Source organism: Muntiacus reevesi, chromosome 1 (genome assembly GCF_963930625.1).
Source record: "Muntiacus reevesi chromosome 1, mMunRee1.1, whole genome shotgun sequence".
In the NCBI taxonomy this organism is placed as follows: Eukaryota; Metazoa; Chordata; class Mammalia; order Artiodactyla; family Cervidae; genus Muntiacus; species Muntiacus reevesi.
This window is the reverse complement of record NC_089249.1, coordinates 145,831,100-145,853,737: the sequence shown is the minus strand read 5'-3', so window position 1 is coordinate 145,853,737 and position 22,638 is coordinate 145,831,100. Positions and strand designations below refer to the sequence as shown.

General features: G+C 42.6%; 1 protein-coding gene across 7 annotated transcripts in view; it reads left to right on the top strand.

Annotated features, from left to right (window-relative positions):
* FGGY (FGGY carbohydrate kinase domain containing) overlaps window positions 1-22,638 on the top strand; it is a 476,938-nt gene that overhangs the window by 6,942 nt on the left and 447,358 nt on the right. For 5 of the 7 annotated variants that reach the window (XM_065912007.1, XM_065912035.1, XM_065912042.1 and 2 more), the window contains exon 2: window positions 20,188-20,399. In XM_065912007.1, coding sequence (XP_065768079.1) covers window positions 20,202-20,399 — 198 coding nt within the window. In that variant the 5' untranslated portion in view covers window positions 20,188-20,201. Of the gene's footprint in view, window positions 1-12,813; window positions 12,941-20,187; window positions 20,400-22,638 lie in introns of all 7 variants that reach the window. The other 2 variants (XM_065912026.1, XM_065912017.1) reach the window with 1 other exon arrangement.

Genomic DNA, 22,638 nt, shown 5'->3' with positions numbered 1-22,638 from the left:
AAAGCATCAATTCTTAGGCGCTCAGCTTTCTTTATAGTCCAACTCTCACATCCATACATGACTACTGGAAAAACCATAGCTTTGACTAGATGGACCTTGGTTGACAAAGTGATGTCTCTGCTTTTTAATATGCTGTCTAGGTTGGTCATAACTTTCCTTCCAAGGAGTAAGTGTCTTTTAATTTCATGGCTGCAATCATGCAGTGATTTTGGAGCCTCCAAAAAATAAAGTCAGCCACTGTTTCCACTCTTTCCCCATCTATCTGCCATGAAGTGATGGGACCAGATGCCATGATCTTAGTTTTCTGAATGTTGAGCTTTACACCAACTTTTTCACTTTCACTTTCATCAAGAAGCTCTTTAGTTCTTCTTCACTTTCTGTCATAAGGGTGGTGTCATCTGCATATCTGAGGTTATTGATACTTCTCCCAGTAATCTTGATTTCAGCTTGTGCTTCTTCCAGCCCAGCATTTCTCATGATGTACTCTGCACGTAAGTTAAATAAGCAAGGTGACAATATACAGCCTTGACTTACTCCTTTTCCTATTTGGAACCAGTCTTTTGTTCCATGTCCAGTTCTAACTGTTGCATCCTGACCTACACAGATTTCTCAAGAGGCAGGTCAGGTGGTCTGGTATTCCCATCTCTTTCAGAATTTTCCACAGTTGATTGTGATCCACACAGTCAAAGGCTTTGACATAGTCAATAAAGCAGAAATAGATGTTTTTCTGGAACTCTCTTGCTTTTTTGATGAGCCAGCAGATACTAGAAATTTGATTTCTGGTTCCTCTGCCTTTTCTAAAACCAGCTTGAACATCTGGAAGTCCGTGGTTCATATATTGCTGAAGCCTGGCTTGGAGAATTTTGAGCATTACTTTGCTAATGTGTGAGATGAGTGCAATTGTGCAGTAGTTTGAGCATTCTTTGGCATTGCCTTTCTTTGGGATTGGAATGAAAACTGACCTTTTCCTGTCCCGTGGCCACTGCTGAGTTTTACACATTTGCTGGCATATTGAGTGAAGCACTTTCACAGCATCATCTTTTAGGATTTAAAATAGCTCAACTGGAATTCCATCACAATTCCATCGCTACACTAGCTTTGTTTGTAGTGATGCTTCCTAAGGCCCACTTGACTTCACATTCCAAGATGTCTGGCTCTAGGTGAGTGATCACACCATCGTGATTGTCTGGGTCATGAAGATCTTTTTTGTACAGTTCTGTGTATTCTTGCCGCCGGTTCTTAATATCTTCTGCTTCTGTTAGGTCCATACCATTTCTGTCCTTTATTGTGGTCATCTTTGCATGAAAGTTTCCCTTGATAGCTCTAATTTTCTTGAAGAGATCTCTAGTCTTTCCCATTCTATTGTTTTCCTCTATTTCTTTGCACTGATCTCTGAGGAAGACTTTCTTATTTCTCCCTGCTATTCTTTGGAACTCTGCATCCAAATGGGTATATCTTTCCTTTTCTCCTTTGCTTTTCACTTCTCTTCTTTTCACAGCTATTTGTAAGGCCTCCTCAGACAGCCATTTTGCTTTTTTGCATTTCTTTTTCTTGGGGATGGCCTTGATCCGTGTCTCCTATACAACGTCATGAACCTCCGTCTGTAGTTCATCATGCACTCTGTCTATCAAATCTAGTTCCTTAAATCTATTTCTCACTTCCACTGTATAATCATAAGGAATTTGATTTAGGTCATACCTGAATGGTCTAGTGATTTTTCCCCACTTTCTTCAATTTCAACCTGAATTCGGCAATAAGGAGTTCATGATCTGAGCCACAGTCAGCTCCTGGTCTTGTTTTTGCTGATTGTATAGAAATTCTCCCTCTTTAGTTGCTAAGAATTTAATCAGTCTGATTTCGGTGTTGGCCATCTGGTGATGTCCTTTAGCTTCCTGAATTCCAGTGAAACCATTACATCTGAGAAGTATGTTCAGCAGATGGATGAGTTGCACCAAAGACTGCAATGCCTGCAGCTGGCATCAGTCAAAAGAAAGGACCCTCTTCTCCAGAAGAACACCGACCACACATCACACAGTCAGCACTTCAGAAGTTGAACAGTTGGACTACAAAGTTTTGCCTCCTCTGCCATATTCACCTGACCTGTTGCCAACTGACTACCACTTCTTCAAGCATCTAGAAAACTTTTTTCAAGGAAAATGCTTCCACAACCAGCAGGAGGCAGAAAATACTTTCCAAGATTTTGTCAAATTGTAAAGCATAGATTTTTATGCTACAGGAAGAAACAAACTTATTTCTCATTGGCAAAAATGTGTTGATTATAATGGTTCCTATCTTGATTTATAAAGATGTGTTTGAGCCTAGTTATAATTTAAAATTCATAGTCCAAAACTACAATTACGTTTGTACCAACCTAATAAGTATTCCATGTGCTCTTGAAAAGAAAAAATATATTCTACACTTGTTGGGAAATGTGCTTTTTACATGTCAGTTAGCTTTATTGACTACTGGTATGTATTATGTGCTTGCTGATTTTCTATTTACCTGTTCTACCAATTATTGAGACTGGCACATTTAAATCTCTCATGATAATTGTAGACATACACGTTTCTCCTTGCAGTTCTATCAGATTTTGCTTTAGGTATTCTGACACTCTGTTATTAGGTGGATTAATATTTGGGAATTTTAGGTCATGTTGGTGAATCATCAACTTATTATTTCATAATTTCTGATGCTATTTTTCTTCAGTATCTACTGAATCATTATTCCTGGTAACATTTTTGCTTTAAAATCTACTTAGTGTTATACTAATATAGCAAAGTCTAGCTCTTTTGATTATTCTTTTATGGTATATCTTTTTCCTGCTTTTCCTTTTTAACCTGTTTGTTTCCTTATAATTAAAATGGGCTTTTTATAGGCAGTTTAACAAGGCAAGACATAAAAATGTCTGCTTTTTAATTAGGGTGTTTGGACGATGTATAATGTAACTCCTATGGTTTGTTTTAAACATAGCATGTTGCTTTTTTCTTTTCTATTTGTTCCATCTGTTTTTTGTTCTCTTTCTCTGCCTTCTTTTGGATTATTTATTTTTTTAATTCTATTTTTTTCCTCCTTTATTGGCTAATTAAGCATATCCTTTTTTCAGATATTATTTTAGTGGCTGCTTTAAAGTTTATAGTATACATCTTTAATTTATCAGAGTCAACTTTCAAGTGGTAGTATACCACTTCATATGTAATATAAAACCATATGTAAAATTAGATAGGCAGTGGAAGTTTGCTATATGACACAGGAAGTTCAAATCCAGCACTCTGTGACAACCTCAAAGGATGGGATGGGGGTGGGAGGTGGGATGGAGTTTCAGGAGGGAGGGGACATACATGTACCTGTGGCTGATTCATGTTGATGTATGGCAGAAACCAGCACAATATTTTAAAGCAGTTATCCTCCAATTAAAAATAAATTAAAAAGACCATACAACAATGTATTTCTAATTCTTGCCTCATAGCTTTTGTACTACTGCTATTTATGTTATACAATACATTTTACTTCTGCGTATATTGAACCCCCACAATACATGGTCACTATTTTAGTTTTAAGCAGTCAATTATCTTTTTAAGACATTCAGAACTTTTTAAAAAGTGTATGTATATCCAGATAGTTACTTTTATGCTCTTCCTTTTATTTTATGGATCCAGATTTCCATGAGATATTATTTTCTCCCACTTCTTGTGCTACATTTCTGCTGCTGAGAAATTTTGATCTTTTTTTCTTTTTTTTTTTTGGTCCACACCTTGAGGCATGTGGAACTTCCCCAACTAGGGATAGAACCCACACCCTCTGCAGTGGAACAGCAGAGCCTTAACCACTGGACCACCAGGGAAGCCACAGATGTTTTGTTTTGTTTTGTTTTTCTCTGATGATGAATTTTGGTATGACATCTTTGGTATGTCTCAAAAAAATCTTTATTTCAGCTTCAGTTTTGAAAGATTCTTTTTCCCACAGGATAAAGAATTCTAGTATAAAGTATTTTCTTCTAGTTATTCAAGTCTTGCTTTGCTGTCTCATAGCTTGCATTTTTTCTGTTGACATTCTCACATTTTTTTCTTTTTTTTCTTTTTTTTTGCATTATTTGCTATCTCCACTGTGACTGCTTTTAAGATTTCTCTACTTTTTACTATTGGTCTTGAACAATTTGGTTATGATGTTGCTTGGCTGAGTTTTCTTTATATTTCTTGTGCTTGGAGTTCATTTGTGTTCTTGAATATGTGGTTTTGTAGTTTTCATCAAATTTGGAAATTTGTAACCATTATGTCTAATGTATTTCTCCTGATCCCTTCTTTGTTCTCTCCTTCAGGTATTCCCATTTCACATATATTAGGTCACTTAAGTTTTTCCACAGCTCACTGATGCTCTGTTTGTTTTTTTAAAATCTTTTTTCTCTTTGTTATATTTTTGATAGTTTCTATTACAATGTCTTGAAGGTCACTAATCTTTTGTGTTACCTAATCTCATACAGTCAGCTTTTCATCTCAGATATTTTAGTTTTCATTTTTATATTTTCAACTTGATTCTTTTAAAACCCTTATATGTCTGAACTTTTAAATTCACTCTTTCCTTTAGCTTTTTGAACATAGGACTTTCATCTATAATAACTGGCTTAATATCTGCATCAACTCATTCTATCAGATAGGTCAGTTCTGGGTTGGAGTCCATTGATTTTTCTCATTTTAAGTCATATTTTCTTGCTTCTTTGCATGCCTGGTAATTTTTGACTGAATACCAGACGTTATGTGTTTCACTTTGTTCAATGCTAGGTATTTCCGCATTTCTATAAATACACTTGATCTTTGTTTTGCAGCATGTCTAAGTTATTTGGAAACAGTTTGATCCTTTTGCGTCCTGCTTAAGCTTTGCTGAGTAGGACTGATGCTTCTTCACTACTGAGGTGAAGCCTGTCTGTGCATTCTCCCCCAAGCCCTGTTAATTATGAGGTTTTCCTCACTGGCTGGTGTGAATAGCCACTATTCATGGCCCTGTGTGAAGTCCGCTGATTGTTCGCTGTAATCCTTTTGAGTGCTTCTGGCTCAGACTGTTTCCTCGCCTGTGTACAGTGACCGGTACTGTCCTGAATACTTGACGAACACACCTTCCGGGGCAACTTTCCTATCTCCTACTTTGCCCCAGGAATTCTAGCCTCCTTGCTCTGCATAGACTCCTAGCTCTCGCTCAGGGCAGGAAACTGCAGGCCTTGGTGTGGATTTTCTCTTCCTCTGTCCAGGTCCCAGGCAATTCAGGTTGAACCATTTCAGGATACCTCTTTTTCTCCCCATCTCTCTGACATCGCTGTATTTTGTTGCCTGATGTCCAGTATCCTGAGAACCTTTGTTTCCTGTATTCATTATTTTAGTTATTTAAGGTGGGAGGGTAAATATGGTGCCCTTTACTCCATCTTGGCTAAAAGTAGAGGTCTTCACCTGGAAATTTTGAAGAATATTTTAAAAGAGACTACTAGAGTTTCTGAGGAGGGGAATTTGAGTTATTCAGGCACTTTTACTGCTTGAGGCCTGAAAGGGCACAGTGGAGGAATAAATCAGAAGGAAAGACACCCTTAGATTTGTATAATTTTAAGTACAGGAACGATTTAGAAAGATGAGGGCAGCATGAATGCCTAGAGCTAATATTAGTGGTATTTGTTATACCTTTCTACTTAAGTGGGGAAGGGATGGAGAACTCAAAAGGAGAAATCCTGTGGAGAAAGCTGCCTTGAGAGGATCTGTTATCTTAAAGAAATGCAGCAAGTTCGAGGCAGCTCCAATGGAAGGGAACCCTGACTTTACTTTCCTTCCTCCTTTAAGGTTTCTGCTAATGGCCCTCCACAGGCAAAGCCAACTGGAAGATAAAAGGGTTAGAGAGCCTTAGAGGTCAGACTTTAATCCCCAGGACACAGGGTAGGCAGAAAAGTGTTGAGTGTGGAAGAGGTGGGTAAACAGAGAATAACCTGCACAGGAAATCAGTGATGATTTTTAGATTGCTGGCTACAATGTCAGGGTGGTTGGTAGTGCCACTTGATGGGAAGAGAAAAGGCCCAGTGTGTTTGGGCAGAAGTAGGTTTGACACAAGGAAAAACGATGAGGTGGTTTTCCCTGGAAGTCCTATAACTGTCGTTTTAAATTATTTAGAAGGTCCTTATCAACATGGATGATGAAGCAGAGTTTATATAGCAAGTGTATATACAGTGATTTGTGTGGGGATTGGGTTTAGGAAGAGTGGGGAAAATAAAGTAAAAATCATTCAGCCTAAATGTATGTGTTGCCTGTCCCTTGGGCCATGTGGATTTTGGGCCAGTTACACTGAAATCTGTTGCAGACCAGGCTGAGAGCTGAGTATCTTGAATTCTGCTAAAGTGGCTGTGGGATGAAGAGATTTGGAAAGGACTCAATTACTGAACACCTATAGGGGATAAAAGTTGAGAAGACAGGTGATAAAATCAAGCATGATTTAGATACACCAAACTCAGTGTAGTTTATCAGATTCTGGGATTGTAGAATTATGTGGCCAATGTTGATAGTAGAGTGTGGCTGTTTTAAATCATCATGCAACATAGTGGAAGGAGTATGGGTTGAAGTCCCTCTATTGTTTTTTACTGACTCTGTGACATTGGACAAGTGACGTAAATGCACAGAACCTTAGTTTCCCCTAGGATCTGATTAGTCAGTTCTTTGCATCAGGTGGCCAAAGGATTGGAGTTTCAGCTTTAGCATCCGTCCTTCCAATGAATATTCAGGGCTAGTTTCCTTTAGGATGAACTGGTTGGATCTCCTTGCAGTCCAAGGGACTGTCAGGAGTCTTCTCTAACACCGCAGTTCAAAAGCATCAGTTCTTCAGGGCTTAGCTTTCTTTATGGTCCAGCTCTCACATCCATACATGACTACTGGAAAAACCATAGCGTTGACTAGATGGACCTTTGTTTGCAAAGTAATGGCTCTGCTTTTTAATATGCTATCTAGGTTGGTCATAGCTTTTTTTCCAAAGAGCAAGCGTCTTTTAATTTCATGGCCATAGTCAATATCTGCAGTGATTTTGGAACCCTCCAAAATGAAATCTGTCACTGTTTCCATTGTTTCCCCATCTATTTGCCATGAAGTGATGGGCCTGGATTCCATGATCTTATTTTTCTTAATGTTGAGCTTTAAGCCAACTTTTTCACTCTTCTCTCTTACTTTCATCAAGAGGCTCTTTAGTTCTTCACTTTCTGCCATAAGGGTGGTGTCATCTGCATATATGAGGTTATTGATATTTCTCCCAGCAGTCTTGATTCCAGCTTGTGCTTCTTCCAGCCCAGAATTTCTCATGATGTACTCTGCATATAAGTTAAATAAGCAGGGTGACAATATACAGCCTTGACGTGCTCCCTTTCCTATTTGGAACCAGTCTGTTGTTCCATGTCCAGGTCTAACTGTTGCTTCCTGACCTGTATACAGGTTCCTCAAGAGACAGGTCAGGTGGTCTGGTATTCTCATCTCTTTCGGAATTTTCCAGTTTATTGTGATCCACAAAGGGCTGCATATCCAAGGGCTAGCTCACTTAAAAGAGATTTGGTGGTTTGGATGATCCCATGGGATAAAAATGTGGACTAGATGGTGGAAGCCACATAAAGTAGATTTCAACCCAGTATAAGAATCTTTCTTATTACTACAATAGTAGCTGCCTATTGTGAAAATTCAAGCAGCACAGAGAGAGGAGGTTAAAAATTGCCCTCCATGCGTCCACTGTACCTCTTTCTCTAGACGTCACTGCAGTAAGAAGGCTTTTGCATACTTCTTCCTGAAGTTTTGTATGTTAGATCCTTATACAGTTTAGTGGTTCTTAGACTCTAGTAGCACTCAGGGTAGCCTGAAGGGTTCTACCAGCACAGGCTGTGGACCATACTCACTAGAGTTTCTGAATTAGTAGATCTGGGCTGGAGCCTGAGAGTTTGCGATTCTAACACATTGCTTGGTGGTGCTGATGCTGCTTCTCTGAAGATCACAGTTTGAGAACCACTGATGTGCTCTCCTCTTTGCAGAGTTCTTACAAATGCAGTCATATTGTAGGGTCTAAGAATTTGCTCTTTTACTCAATAACGTATAATTAGCAATTTTCTTTAGCTATGTCTCCTTTTTAACAACTGCTTCTGTATCAGTTTTAGCAAGTCCGCTGTAAATGAATGGGGCATCCCTAGTGGTTCAGCGGTAAAGAATCCAGCTGCAGCGCAGGAGCTGTAGGAGATGTGGATTTGATCCCTGGGTTGGGAAGATCCCCTGGAAGAGGGCATGACAACCCTCTCCAGTATTCTTGCATGGAGAATCCCTTGGATAGAGGAGCCTGGTAGGCTACAGTCCATGAGGTCGCAAAGAGTCAGACACGACTAAAGTGACTTAGCATGCAGCCACTACAAATGAATATTGAATTTGTTTCCAGGGTTTTTATGAGTGTGCCCTTGCCTTTAAAAAAAAAAAAAGCTGAAATGTGCATTTTTGCATATATCTTTTAGATGAGCCAATCTTCAGTCTTAGAAGGTAAATTCTTAGAAGTTACAACTCTTGGGTAAAGGGGTAGATTTGGAAAACAGATAGATATTGCCAAATTGTCCTAAAGAAGGATGAACCAATTATTCTCTTGCTGAAAGTATCTGAAACTGCTTGTGTCCCCAAGCTCTTGCCCAAAGTGGATATTATCAGCGTTTTCATTTTCTGCCCATTTTTTTAAGGTGTAAAATTGTATCTCAGTGTTGTTTTGATTTGCATTTCCCTCCATTTTTTGTGAGGTTAAAGGGTCAGTATATGGATTGAATATCTTTTTCTATGAACTGCAAGTTTGTGTCTTTTGCATCACATGAACAAAGGCAGCAAACCTTCATTTGAGGGATTGCTAGTTATGTTGTAAGGTTGGCACATTATGGGTTATGATCAGAGAGGAGGTCGGGAAGTGGGGTTAGTGGTTCAGGTAGGAGCGGGAGCTTTGAGTTCCTTGTGGGCCAGATAAAGAACTTGGCCTTCACTTTGGGCAGAAGCAGCGTTGCTGGTGTTGAAGCTTACATTGCAGCTCGTGCTAATTTTAACAGGGCTTGTTTCTGGAAAGGCACACTGTTCAGTAATCTTCTAATAACTCATTCTTTAGGCCTTTCACGTGGGGCCTTGAGGCCACCTAGTCATTCTTCATAAATAGGGTGTGGGGGGTGGTGGTAGGGTGGCCCAAGAGGGAGGGGGCACATGCATACTTCTAGCTGCTTCATGCTGTTGTACAGCAAAAATGAATACAACGTTGTAAAGCAGTTATCCTTCAATTAAAAAATGGTCAGTAATTGTTAGCAGTAAGTAAAAATAAATTACTATATATTAATAATATATAATATATATACTATATAATAATATATAAAGTACATACTATATATTAATAATAATATAAAAATGTTTATGTTAGTAAAATAATGGAAAAAAAATTAATAGAATTTCTTTAAAAAGGAAAAAAAAAACCCGAAAGAGTAGGCCAGAGACCTCAGCCATCCTCAGGTTGGCATTGTCTTTGAGGGCAAGTTTTGCAAGATGGTGCAGGGATTGGATTTTGTTGCTGTACCCAATACTTCTCTCCTCCATGCCTGTGTGTGCGGAAGGGGGCTGCAGGTCAAGGAGGACGAATGCCCTGGGAAGGGGTGCAGTGCTTCATACAGAAGAGAGGCTTGCTGACAGTGCTTCTAGAACTCTCTTTTAGTTAGCTAGTTCAGTCGCTCAGTCGTGTCCAACTCTTTGCGACCCCATGAATCGCAGCATTCCAGGCCTCCCTGTCTGTCACAAACTCCCGGAGTTCACTCAAACTCATGCCCATTGAGTCGGTGATGCCATCCAACCATCTCATTCTCTGTCGTCCCTTTCTCCTCCTGCCCCCAATCCCTCCCAGCATCAGGATCTTTTCCAGTGAGTCAACTCTTAGCATGAGGTGGCCAGAGTATTGGAGTTTCAGCTTTAGCATCAGTCCCTCCAATGAACACCCAGGACCTATCCTTCAGGACTGGTTGGATCTCCCTGCAGTCCAAGGAACTCTTAAGAGTCTTCTCCAAGTCCACAGTTCAAAAGCATCAATTTTTCGGCTCTCAGCTTTCTTCACAGTTCAACTCTCACATCCATACATGACCACTGGAAAAACCATAGTCTTGACTAGATGGATCTTTGTTGGCAAAGTTATGTCTCTGCTTTGTGATATGTTCTCTAGGTTGGTCATAACTTTCCTTCCAAGGAGCAAGTGTATTTTAATTTCATGGCTGCAGTCACCATCTGCAGTGATTTTGGAGCCCCCCAAAATAAAGTCTGACACTGTTTCCACTGTCTTCCCATCTATTTGCCATGAAGTGTTGGGACCAGATGCATGATCTTCTTTTTCTGAATGTTGAGCTTTAAGCCAACTTTCTCACTCTCCTCTTTCACTTTCATCAAGAGGCTTTTTAGTTCCTCTCCACTTTCTGCCATAAGGGTGGTGTCATCTGCATATCTGAGGTTATTGATATTTCTCCCGGCAATCTTGATTCCAGCTTGTGCTTCTTCCAGCCCAGTGTTTCTCATGATGTACTCTGCATATAAGTTAAATAAGCATTTTAGAGGCTTTTTATTTTAGGAGGTATTAAACTATTTTATACATTAATAATTTCCTTCTCCCTCATAGCCCAGGAATTCCCATATTACTGCAAGACACACGACATGCTTCCCTCTAGGCAGAAGGAAGTAGAGGGCAGAACATTCTCAATATCTTATGCTTCTCATAGTAGCCTGTATAGTGACATAGGGTTGTCATTAATCAGAGCATGGAGGGGCGTTTCTGATGGTTGAGTGTCTGAGAAGTTCTCACAGGATGAACTGACTTGGAATTGTGTTCTGAGTATGCTAAGGATGAAAGCAACTTGGTTGGGAGGTGGGAAAAGTCAAGTCATTTCAGGGATGGATAAGAGTCCTGTTCTGGCCTAGACAAACCTCAATCTGAATACAGCCTCCTTTATTTTCCAGCTTTGTGACCGTCCCTGGATTTTGTTCCTCTCGGCATTTCAGTGTCTTCCCCCATAAGTTGGGAAAGGGTGGGTGTCATAAATGTGGGTTCCCCCTCTCTGCTTCTCTGCAGAGAGAATAGCTTGGTAGGGCATTTTAAAGGGCTTGGAACGCATTTTAACAAGTAAGGAGCTGCTTTATTGGATCACAACGATTGAAGAGAAGGGAGTGTAAGTGAGGTTTTATAGAAGAGGACATGGGAGATCCAGAGTTTAATTTGCTCTCGGACGATGTTTGTTTTGGGAGTTTGGGGATATCATTTGACACATCAGATTTTCCACCCATGGTTTCGTTAGGACCTATACCGTGCATTTGGCCTCAGCATGGCTGGGTTTTGTATTTTCTCTGTGTCAGCTGTTGAGCGTTGCCTGTGTGGCTTTTGGAGGGTGGTGGGTTTTGGTCACTGCCCAGGACCACCTCAATGTTGATCCCTGTGGCCACCACATTGTGAGGCACGCACGAGGCTTCGTTAAGGTTGCCTTCTCTACCTGTTGGAATCCAACTTTGAATCTAAGACGACAGTCAGCTTTTCTTCTGTCTGATTTAATTCCACACCCCTCATCTAGTCACCTCAGATTTGTCTTTAAAGATGGGCTCAGTCCACAGCATGAAAATCCTCAATGTCTTGAAAAATACTGGGCTTCTGATCTTGTGCTTGGAAGAGTGATGAAAACAGTAAACTGGTACTTCTTTTATCAACTTACATCTCCGTATTCTGCCAAGAAAGGTGGAGCTGGAACAAGACACCTGGCTTCAAGAGTGTAGCTGAGATTCCGCTGGCAAATGGAGCCCCCTTACTGCCACGTGCAATATTACCAGGCGCGTTAGTTGCGTTTCAAGTGCATAAACTAGACATAACTTGAGGCATCACTGTTTGACTTCCAAAAATAAGATTCTTACACTAAATTGTCAACTCTTTAAAATCAGAAATGATGTATTTTTTAGCTTCCTATTCCTGGTGTCCTGACCCAGAGAAAGCACTTAACATTTGTTTCCTGGAATTTGAGCTGTTAAACATGGTGTGAATACCTAGGTGTAGATCATGGATATTAAAGGATTGCAGGTTTTCAGGGGTGATTTGGTCATAAGAGAGAAGGTTGGCGTATCTTAATAGTGCTAATAATTGCTGCTGTTTACTGAGAGTGTGTGTGTGTGTTAGCTCCTCAGTCGTGTCTGACTCTTTGTGACCCTATGACTGTAGCCTGCCAAGCTCCTCTGTCCATGGGATTCTCCAGGCAAGAATACTGGAGTGGGTGGCCATTCCCTTCTCCAGGGGATCTTCCCAACCCAGAGATCGAAGCTCGGTCTCCCGTATTGTAGGCAGATTCTTTACCTTCTGAGCCACTAGGGAAGCTGTTACTGAGCATATACCATATATTAACATCAGGCACTGTGCTGGGCACTCTGATTATACAATCTTAGTTAATCATTCAAAGAATACAGCATGATTGGAACTGCAGGAGACAACCTTTCGCTTTAATAGAAGAAGTACCTGTCAAGAAGCTGTACTTGTTCTCCCATGTATATTTTTGGTAAAGCCGATGGAGAGCCAGGTATTATTGCCAGATTAGCTCTTTCCTTCCCATGCCAAATTTTCTTTCCATTTTAGAGCATGGGATAATTGCTTAAAGTGGTATTTAATTCTTTCTGTTAAGGAGACTAAAGTGGAGCAGCGTACTCATTGCTAATCTTTTTTTCCCCAAATCTCCCAACCCCTGATTGTATTATAACTAAAAAAAAAAAAAAAATTTGTGTGTGACTCGTGTACCTGAACTCACAGCCAAGACCAAAGATCAAAGTCAAGAGAGGATATTGAGCTCCCTCCCAGGTCCCTGGGACGCTGGATCTGTAGACACTGTCCTCAAATTTATCCTGAAGGAGTGGCCGGCTAAGAAGTCGGACTGCAGGTAAGCTTATCCACTCTGGAGGGTTGCAGGCTTAGGGAACAGTGTTCTGCTCTTTAGGGGGAAAGAAGGAAGCAAATATAAGAGAACAGTCCCACAGAGTGGTTTTCAGCATGGTTATGTGTAGCATGACCCCTTTTGAGAATTTTTGGGACAGTAATGCAGAGAACAGCCTCCCATGTCCCTGTCTCTGTCTCCTTTTCTCACATTGCCTTTGAGCAGCTTTTACATTTGTTGAGGAATCAGCTGTGAAGCCTGTGGTTTCCTGTGGCACATTTCTAATAATATTTGTACAGGCTATTATTTAATGCACCATATAAATATTTATCATAAGAGCAGTCTTTTGATCATGAACAGAGGCTAAAAACCAGTTCAGTCCGTGCTGGCAATTGGCTGGGAAGCTGTTCTGCCCTTTGGAGCCTCTTGTAGACTGAGGAGTTAGGTAAGGCCTGGGACATGTGTGCAGCCAGCTTGAATTTCTACCTGTAGCTTTTCTTTCTCTTGGCCTCCACAGCCTATGCTCTTAATTCTCTTGTCTGACCAGCCACCCCATATTCCCTATTAGTTGTGTTTCTTTTTTTATGGGCTTCCCTGGTGGCTCAGATGGTAAAGAATTTGCCTGCAATGCAGAAGACCTGGGTTCGATACCTGGGTTGGGAACATCCCCTGGAGGAGGGCATGGCAACCCACATCAGTATTCTTGCCTGAATTATCCCCATGGACAAAGCAGCCTGGTGGGCTACAGTCCATGAGGTCACAGTCGGATACCCCATATTCCTTATTAGTTGTTTTTCTTTTTAAAGAATTTGTCTCTGCTTCAAATGAATGAAGTGGGATCAACTTTCTGACTCTCAGCATTCATCTCTTGGTCTTTAAAGCCACACCATTGTGACCTGGACAAAACCAGCTCCTCTGGTGGTGTGCTCTGTGATCTGAAATTGCTTTATTGCTGAGAACCTCAGTCTCCTTAACTGGAAAATGAACTTGTAGTGGCAACCTCACGGGGTTGTTACAAGTGAAATCACAAAATTAGGTGGGTGATTTGCAAAACAGAGCTTAACAGATGCCAGTTGTTGCTGCCTTTGTTGTTGATACTGTTGTTGAAGGATTTGGTTTTCACTTTTAGGTTGGCATCTGGAAAGAGCCCTAAAGTTGCCTTCAGAGGCCAGGGTTCAAATGCAGATGCTGCTGCTGTTTACTCTTTGTGTTACTTGGGGCAAATTTTCCTTTCCCAACAAGGTATAAAATGGTGGTAAGTTTCCCAGCTTGAATGCGTTTCAGTTGGAAGAGATGAAACAAATGTGTGAAAGTGCCAAGCATGCGGGAGGATCCTAATCCTTTTTTTTTTTTAAAGAACAAATTTTAAAAGGGAATAATGTTTTCCATTTTGCAGTTACTTTATTCTCTGAGGCCAAGAGGAACTGGAATATAGTTTGGAATCTAGGACACATCAGAGAGTACTTATGACCCAGGAACAAAGGGCACAGAGGGGAGACGAGGAATCTGAGTGCAGAAAATCCTCTGGCAGAGTTTTTATAACTCACAGGGTCAAGTTTCAGGGAAGCTGCCCTAGAGCTTGAACTTTTCAAGATCCAGGTGTGGAAACAATCATAAAGAGATCACTTAAAACTATAGTAATAGGAAACGTAGTGAACCTGAAATATTTGATTAGGATTTATTTCTTACAAAAACATGAACTGGGGTGTGTGTGTGAACAATGCAGAGAAGGTATGATGCCCTTGTTCCCGTGGGTTTGACTCTCTTTGGGACTGATGTCTCAGTCATACAGTCTAGAAATGGATAGTTTTACCAGAGAGAGGCCACCTGGTATTGGGGAAGGGACAGTCTCTAAAGGTGGGCAGCCTGAGTTCTGAGTAAGCCAGTTGTAGACAGAGTAGGCACACGGCTTTGAGCCCTAAGTCAGGAAGATCCCCTGGAGAAGGAAATCCACTCCAGCATTCTTGTCGTGAACAGAGGAGCCTGGTGGGCTACCTTTCACAGGGTCGCAAAAGAGTCGGATACAACTTAGTGCCTAAACAGCAGCAACGCACAGAGTAGGCAGAGGCCTTGGCAAACATACATTAACTAAGCGGAGGGTATCGTGCAGCCTGGGGCTTCCTGGGTGGTACTAGTGGTAAAGAACCCGTCTGCCAATGCAGGAGACATGAGAGAGGTGGGTTTGATCCTTGAGTTGGGAAGATCCCCTGGAGGAGGGCATGGCAACCCACTCTAGTACTCTTGCCTGGAGAGTCCCTATGGACAGGGGAGCCTGGTGGGCTACAGTCCATGGGGTCTCAAAGAGTCAGACACGACTGAAGCAGCTTAGCATGCATGAATCTGTTAGCATGGCATTCTGAGAACGGTTCGGGATTTGGCAGCCAGAGGGATGAGACTGCCCTCACCTCTATCACTTGCTGTTTATATGACATACGGGAGCAAGTTACTTCACTTGTCTAGGACTTGTTTTTCCTCATCAGTAAAATGGGAACAGTCCTAGTAATGCTCTTCAAGGGTTGATACCAGGACAAAAAGTGGATTTAAAAATGTAAGCAAGCTGCTCAGTAAAGCATCAGATACACAGTAAATTTTTACCTTTTATTATTTCCCTAAAGGTAGGTTTTAAGAGTTTGCTCTGAGTCTCAGGGACTTGATGAGTTTGTGCTATGTGCCAGACACTGGGCTGGCACTGGGGTTGCCACTGTGGTCCGGGCAGCCCTGGAGTTAACTCTCTAATGGCAAAGCTCCACTCTCCATACAAGTCAGAGTGGTGGGGGAGGGTTCCCCGGAAGGATGGGCTCTTTCCTCTTTAGCCAAGAAATAGGTCCAAAACCCAGAGCCAGGGTAAGCCCTGAGTCAGCTACAGAGTGGAATCTGCCTCTTTGGATTTTACTGGGAATAAATCAGGATGTCTGGGTGGTGGGTGGTGAGATGAGATATTCCATGCAGAAGAAGACAGTCACATGTGAGGGAACCAGGCCTGAGGAGTTGGGCCAGCCTCCTGGGGGCCTCTTTTGTCAGTGGCTGTGGTAGGAGTAGAGAGAAGCTTGGGTGGCTGACCAGGTCTGTGTAAGCCAGAATGTTTGCAGAGACTCTTCATTTCCTATTTTTCCCCCTTGTTTCTCCCTACAGTGTTTAGAATAGTTTTGAAGAACTCTCGTCAAGGACAGAGTTGTTGACTTGCCAGGATCAGTGTTGGGTCCTTCCAGGTGGTGACAGTGGGACAGCAAGAGAGGGAGTCCTGAGTTCAGCAAGCGGAGGCGTGTGGTCATTTGGGGGCGGTGGGTCGGCTGCCTGGTCAGGCTTCCTCCTCTGCAGATAAAGAAATCTAGGAAGATAATGGCCACGGCTCTGCCCTGTTTTGCCTTCACTGTATCCTCAGTTTCTAGCAGGGTGTCCGGTGCACAATCTGCATTTCTTCTAATATCAGTCACTGATTGCAACATGCCTCATCATTTCATCCATCACTAAGAAAGATGCTCCTGATTAATTATAAGATGCCATTGGTTTTTAAGAGTCACTGATTTCAGAGAAGCTAAATGTGAAAAGAAATGAGTATTTCAGAATTAATAAAATGTGGTTGTAAGCGTCCAGTAAATATTTATTAATTGGATGAATGAAGCATACAGATATGAGAACCAAGGCAAAACACTTGTGCAGATGAATACAAACCTAGGAATCTGAACTATTAAAGCATGAACCTGTTTATCCTTGTTTTTTTGTTGATTCACTGATTTAGGTGTTCATTCCATAAGCACTTATTGAGAACTGTTATGTACCAGACAGTGTACTGGCCTGGGAATACAGGCACTGTAGGAGCTGAGAGTATAGAAATTAATCAGTTCCTTTCTTCAGATTCAGGCCAGTGAGGGAGGTGAACACAGAAGGAAAAATTTGGTCAGAGTGATTTTTAAAAAGCTTAAAAGAAAGAAGGGACACAGTACTCTGGTGGCACTGGGGCATGGAGAGAGGCAAGAAGTGCTGGTTGGGATTCTCTGGTGGTGCAGTGATTAAGACTCTGTACTTCCAGGGGAAGGAGCCCATGTCCGATCTCTGGTCTGGAAACTATATCCCACGTGCCTCAGTCAAGATCCTGCACACAGCAGCAAAGATCCTACGTGCCACAGCTAAGACCCAGAGCAGCCAAACAAATTAAAAAAAAAAAGTGTTGGTTGAGCAAGATCTTAACATGAAAGTCAGTATACAGCATATTAAAAAGCAGAGACATTACTTTGCCAACAAAGGTCCTTCTAGTCAAAGCTATGGTTTTTCTAGTAGTCATATATGGATGTGAGAGTTGCACTATAAAGAAAGCTGAGTGCCAAAGAATGGATGCTTTTGAACTGTGGTGTTGGAGAAGACTCTTGAGAGTCCCTTGGACTGCGAGGGGATCCAACCAGTCCATCCTAGAGGAAATCAGTCCTGAATATTCATTGGAAGGACTGATGCTGAAGCTGAAACTCCAGTACTTTGGCCACCTGATGCAAAGAATTGATTCATTGGAAAAGACCCTGATTATGGGAAATATTGAAGGCAGGAGGAGAAGGGGCTGACAGAGGATGAGATGGTTGGATGGCATCACCGACTCCATGGACATGAGTTTGAGTAAACTCCGTGAGTTGTTAATGGACAGGGAGGCCTGGCATGCTGCAGTCCATGTAGTCTCAAAGAGTCGGACATGACTGAGGAACTGAACTGAACTGAGGCACACAGAGAGAAAGAACGTTGGAAGGAAAGAGAAGTATGAAGTGGAGACAGTCCTGTAGTGGTGCGGTGCACCTGGGAACCTGTGAGGGTTCAATGTGTCTGAAGCCTGATGTGAGAAAGAGCAGGACTGTAGTAGATGTAGCTGGATAGGAGGCAGAGGGCAGTTCCCGGAGGGCCTGGGATGCTGTGCCAAGGGCCTCAGCCAATGGTTTTCAGTCCTTAGGAAGAACTCAGCAGAGCCACTGTTGGGGGAGGGTCGAGGGCCAGGCAAGGATGATCTTTGCTTGACACAGCCCTGCTGTGCTTTGATCTATTACAGTTTCCTTCGAGTAATGGCTTGAAGAAAAAATATCCTTGTTGGATGTTTGAAGGAATGCATGGTTTGAAAACTGGTGCCACTGATCATGTGGGCGAGGAGATGAGAAAGCAGTTAGGCTGGAGCCTGGGAGTTGGTCTCGGAAGCTCAGAGGAGGGTAGCACTTGTTCCTACTCCAGCTTCTACCTTCGCCTCTCCAGCTGCCCATGAACCATAGGGACCACATGCCGTTGGAGGATCACTGTGACCTAGACAGAAGCCATCATGTTTAACAAAGCCATTTTTAACAGGAAACCTTAACGGAACATCTGCTGGCTGACTTCATTTTAGAATCCTCAAGTATGACCTTGCCAAGGAAACATTACCTCTTTGAAGTGAAAGGGTACAGAACGCTGCTGTGGTTGAAATTAGACCCTGGGCACTGAGGCCACCCTGAGCTCACCTAGGGGGCTGTAGCATGTTCTCCAGCATAAATGTCTTGGGGGCTTGTTCTTATTTAAAACGCCAGTCTGGAAAATGAAATTCTCTGTGAGATGTCTGCATCGTGGGGGCTAATCTGAGCAAAGGGACCCAGAGCGGCAGTGAAGGCCAAGGAATTCCTTGAGCGTTTGCTGGTCAGGTTTCCTTGTAACTTGCAAGGGGTCTGTAAAGAAAACAGATTGTCTAACAAATTCCTGATCCTGTCTCCCTCGAGGCTCCTTCCCAGTCCCCGTCAGTTCACAACACGGCTGCAGTATATTTGCCTCTTCTCCAAATCTGTGCTGTAAGCTGTTAAGAAGAAAAAGAGAACATACAGATGCGGGATTGTGGGTTTGGGCTGCTCTTCAGTCATGCTGCCTCATCTCTTAATTTCTGAAACCTTTTTGCCCATCACTATAATGTGCATGATTTTAGCTACTTGCGTTTACTGTTCATAAGTGTGTGGACCTAGCGTTAAGAGAAAATTTACATATTCCTTGGAGTCTCATCTTAATCACCTATAAAATAGACACTCACTGTCAGGGTGAGGGGGGAATTGGATGTAAGCAGCCAAAAGGTACAAACTTCCAGTTATAAGATAAATGAATACTAGGAATATAATGTACAATGTGATAAATGTAATTAACACTGCTGTATTTGTATATGAAAGTTGTTAGGAGAGTAGATCCTACGAGACCTCATGACACAAATGTTTTTCTGTTTCCTTACTTTTCAATCTGTATGCTACTGCTGCTGCTAAGTCACGTCAGTCGTGTCCAACTCTGTGCGACCCAATAGATGGCAGCCCACCAGGCTCCCCTGTCCCTGGGATTCTCCAGGCAAGAACACTGGAGTGGGTTGCCATTTCCTTCTCCAATGCATGAAAGTTGCCTTCTCCATCAATCTGTATGAAATGATAGATATTTACTAGATGTATTGTGATAATCATTTCTTAAGGTATGTAAGCCATATCATTATGCTATGTACCTTGAAGTTAAACAGTTCTGTATGTCAATTATACCTTAATAAAATTGGAATAAAAATAGTCTCACCTTGTAGTGTCACAGTGAGTAGAGGGCCTCTATGACTGCCCTGGTGGTTCAGATGGTAAAGCATCTGCCTACAATGCTGGAGACCCAGGCTCAATCCATGGGTCGGGAAGATCCCCTGGAGAAGGCAATGGCAACCCACTCCAGTACTCTTGCCTGGAAAATCCCATGGATGGAGGAGCCTGGTAGACTATAGTCCATGGGGTCACAAAGACATGACTTCACTCACTCACTCATGTACTGTTTAAAGTGCTTATTGGCACATGATAGGTGCTCAGTAGATAGTTTTTTGAATGAATGGCTGATTGGGTAGGTGAGTTCCTTTTTAGCACCATGGCCATTGTCCTTTTGATTCAAATTCAGTAAGGAAAAAATGCATATCTGTTGCTTCCAGATTCTTAGTTCTACAACCCTTTATTTATCCTCGTTGCACTTTTCTTCCGATATCACGACTTTGCTTGAATAATGATGAAGCTTGTAATGCTCATCATCTGACTCCCTGCGGAGAACAGAACCTCCATGTCTGAGGCCACGCCTGCCTGTTCGCCCACCACCTCCCTCAGTGCCTGCTTGCACACCGGCAGCAGTGAGCATCTTTCTTGGATTAATGAATAATCATCCAGTTCTTCAGCTGTGCCCCTTCATTTCTACTTTCAAGATGTCCTGTGCTCGACTTTGCAGACCCGCTTGGTCTTCACCTGGTTTTGTTCTTGACCCCACAGGTGGAGGGATAGCAATGCCCGGCGGAGATGAACCCAGGAGCTACTATGTGGGCGTGGATGTGGGGACCGGCAGTGTCCGAGCAGCCCTTGTGGACCAGAGGGGCACCCTCTTGGCTTTCGCAGACCAGCCCATCAATCAGTGGGAGCCTCAGTTCAACCACCACGAGCAGTCGTCCGAGGACATCTGGGCTGCGTGCTGCGTTGTCTCAAAGGTATGGCCCTGACTCTGGCATTCTATCCTTGCACATGCCTCCTTCCCCCCGCCCCTCCGTTGAGTGTCTCGTGTGTGTCCATCTGGTGCCAGGGACAACGGAAGGGTAACTTTAGACGCTGGCTGCTTTGCCTTTTGGGAGCTCGGATCTGTGGCAGAGACCAACAGATAGCAGGAATGTGACATGAGAGGTGTGGGAATAAGGTGACTGGCTGGAGCTGAGGATGGGCCCAACCCAGAGGGGCTCAGGGTCGACGGTGGAGGACTCAGAGCTGCAGTCAGAGGATCTGGTTGGGTGTGACTGCATGTGAAGATGTCAGTGAAGACCATAGCTCACCTCTACTGTGCCTTCAGCTGTGCCCAGTTCTGTGTAAGACAGGTTAACCTGCATCATAGAGGGGAATCCTTGCCATGACTCTATAGAGGCAGTGCTATTAACACCGCCTCATTTCATTGAGGCAGAAACAGAGGCACAGAAAGATGAGATAACTTACCCATGCTCACTGCCTCATTTCATTGAGGCAGAAACAGAGGCACAGAAAGATGAGATAACTTACCCATGCTCATGCAGTTAGTAAGGAGGAAAGGCAGGCCTGGAACCTAAGCAGTCTGATTCCAGTGCAGCACCCTGCGTCACTGGACTGTCCTGCCTTCCAAGTGGACAAGTGAGGGGAACCTCTTTTGTTTGGGGGAGCAGCATATGCAAAGGCAAGGTGGGCTCTGAGAAAGGAAGGAAGTCGGGCAAGACCAGTGCGTCTCTGAGTTGTAGCAGGTAGGCATTTTTCTTGAGTGGCCTTTGTTTGCAGTCAGCTTGCTGACTTGGAAAAAAGTGACGCTGGGTGAGAATTGTTCTCTTTTAGTTTCACTTGACTGGTTTTATATCCCAGTAATCAGGAACGACAGAGATGTTTTTGTCTTTTTTTTTTTTTTCCAGAGGGAAAAATAAAGACCTGGGTTCTGTCTTCTCCCTGTTCCTAGTTTAGTTCCTTAAATATTCATGATGGGTTTGGTAATTTGCAGATGGACAATTCACCATTCTGTCCGTATTGATCAGTCTGTTTAAACTTTCATGAGCTCTGGGCTGCTGTTAGTGCCCCCAGAGCAGAAGGCAGGGAGAGGAGGCTGGGGGTGGGCAGCACTGGAGCATGATATAGGAGTAAAAGGGAGGCACGTCTTTGCTTCTGCCTGTTTAATTTTCTTTCTCCCTCCGCCTCCCACCCCCTGCCTTGGTGAGAATCCTCTACTCTTTGCCCTTGGGTCTCCTTTGTCCTTCCAACATAGAGCCTTTCTTGCCATTAAGGAAATTGTCAAGAAGAAAATATAATCCCCTGATGAAAAGCTACTTTAAAACAGGTCTGCTCTAAGTACAGCTTGGTTTAATGTTGGATTTTTAATCATCTTGCAGTGGCAGCCACAACGTTATCTGTTTTGACCCCCTTCAGCCATGTGAGTGCTTTGGGCATTTGTCCTTCTTGAGGCTGTGCTAGAGTAAACCTGGATAACACTGTTGGGTCTTAGGCCCTTCTCTCATGGGGCACGGCCACGTGGCCATGTGTTAGAAGCCATGGGATAAGCATGACACATCTGCTCATAGCTCATCGCTGTGTGAGGTTGAAGGAGGGAAGCATGTTTATATTAGAGAATAACACACCAGAGAGCACAAATTCTAGAGCTGGACTGCCTGGATTGACATCCCAGTTCCAGCATTTATTAGCTTGTCATCTTGAAAAAACTGCTTTTGGTTTCTTGCTTGAGTTTCATCATCTGTAAAATGGGAATGATGACTGTACCTTTCTGCTTTGGGTCGCTGTGAGGATTAAATGAGTTAATGCATACAAAATGTCATAACAGTGCCTGGAAATGAGTAAGCACTGTCATTCCTAGGGCGATTGCACTGATGACAATAACAAAAATGAGTAGATTATGGAGAGGAATGCATTTCTAAGATAGAATGTTGAAAAGTCAAAGTCAGTAAGGGAGGTACCTCATGGGGAATATTCACTCCTTTTCTGATTAGGGTTCTTTCTATGTAAGATTCTGAGAAGCAATGATCTGGGGCAAAGGGTGACATAAAATACATCCTGACCTGTCTTGTTCTCAAAAACTTAAGGAGCTCAAGAGCTTGAGAGTTGTTGTATTGTTTCCTTTTCTCTAAGTTTCTCACATTGCCTGAGATGGTTTTCCCTTAGTGAAATTAATAAAAACAACAAGAACAACAGCAGCAACAGTAATAATAGTTA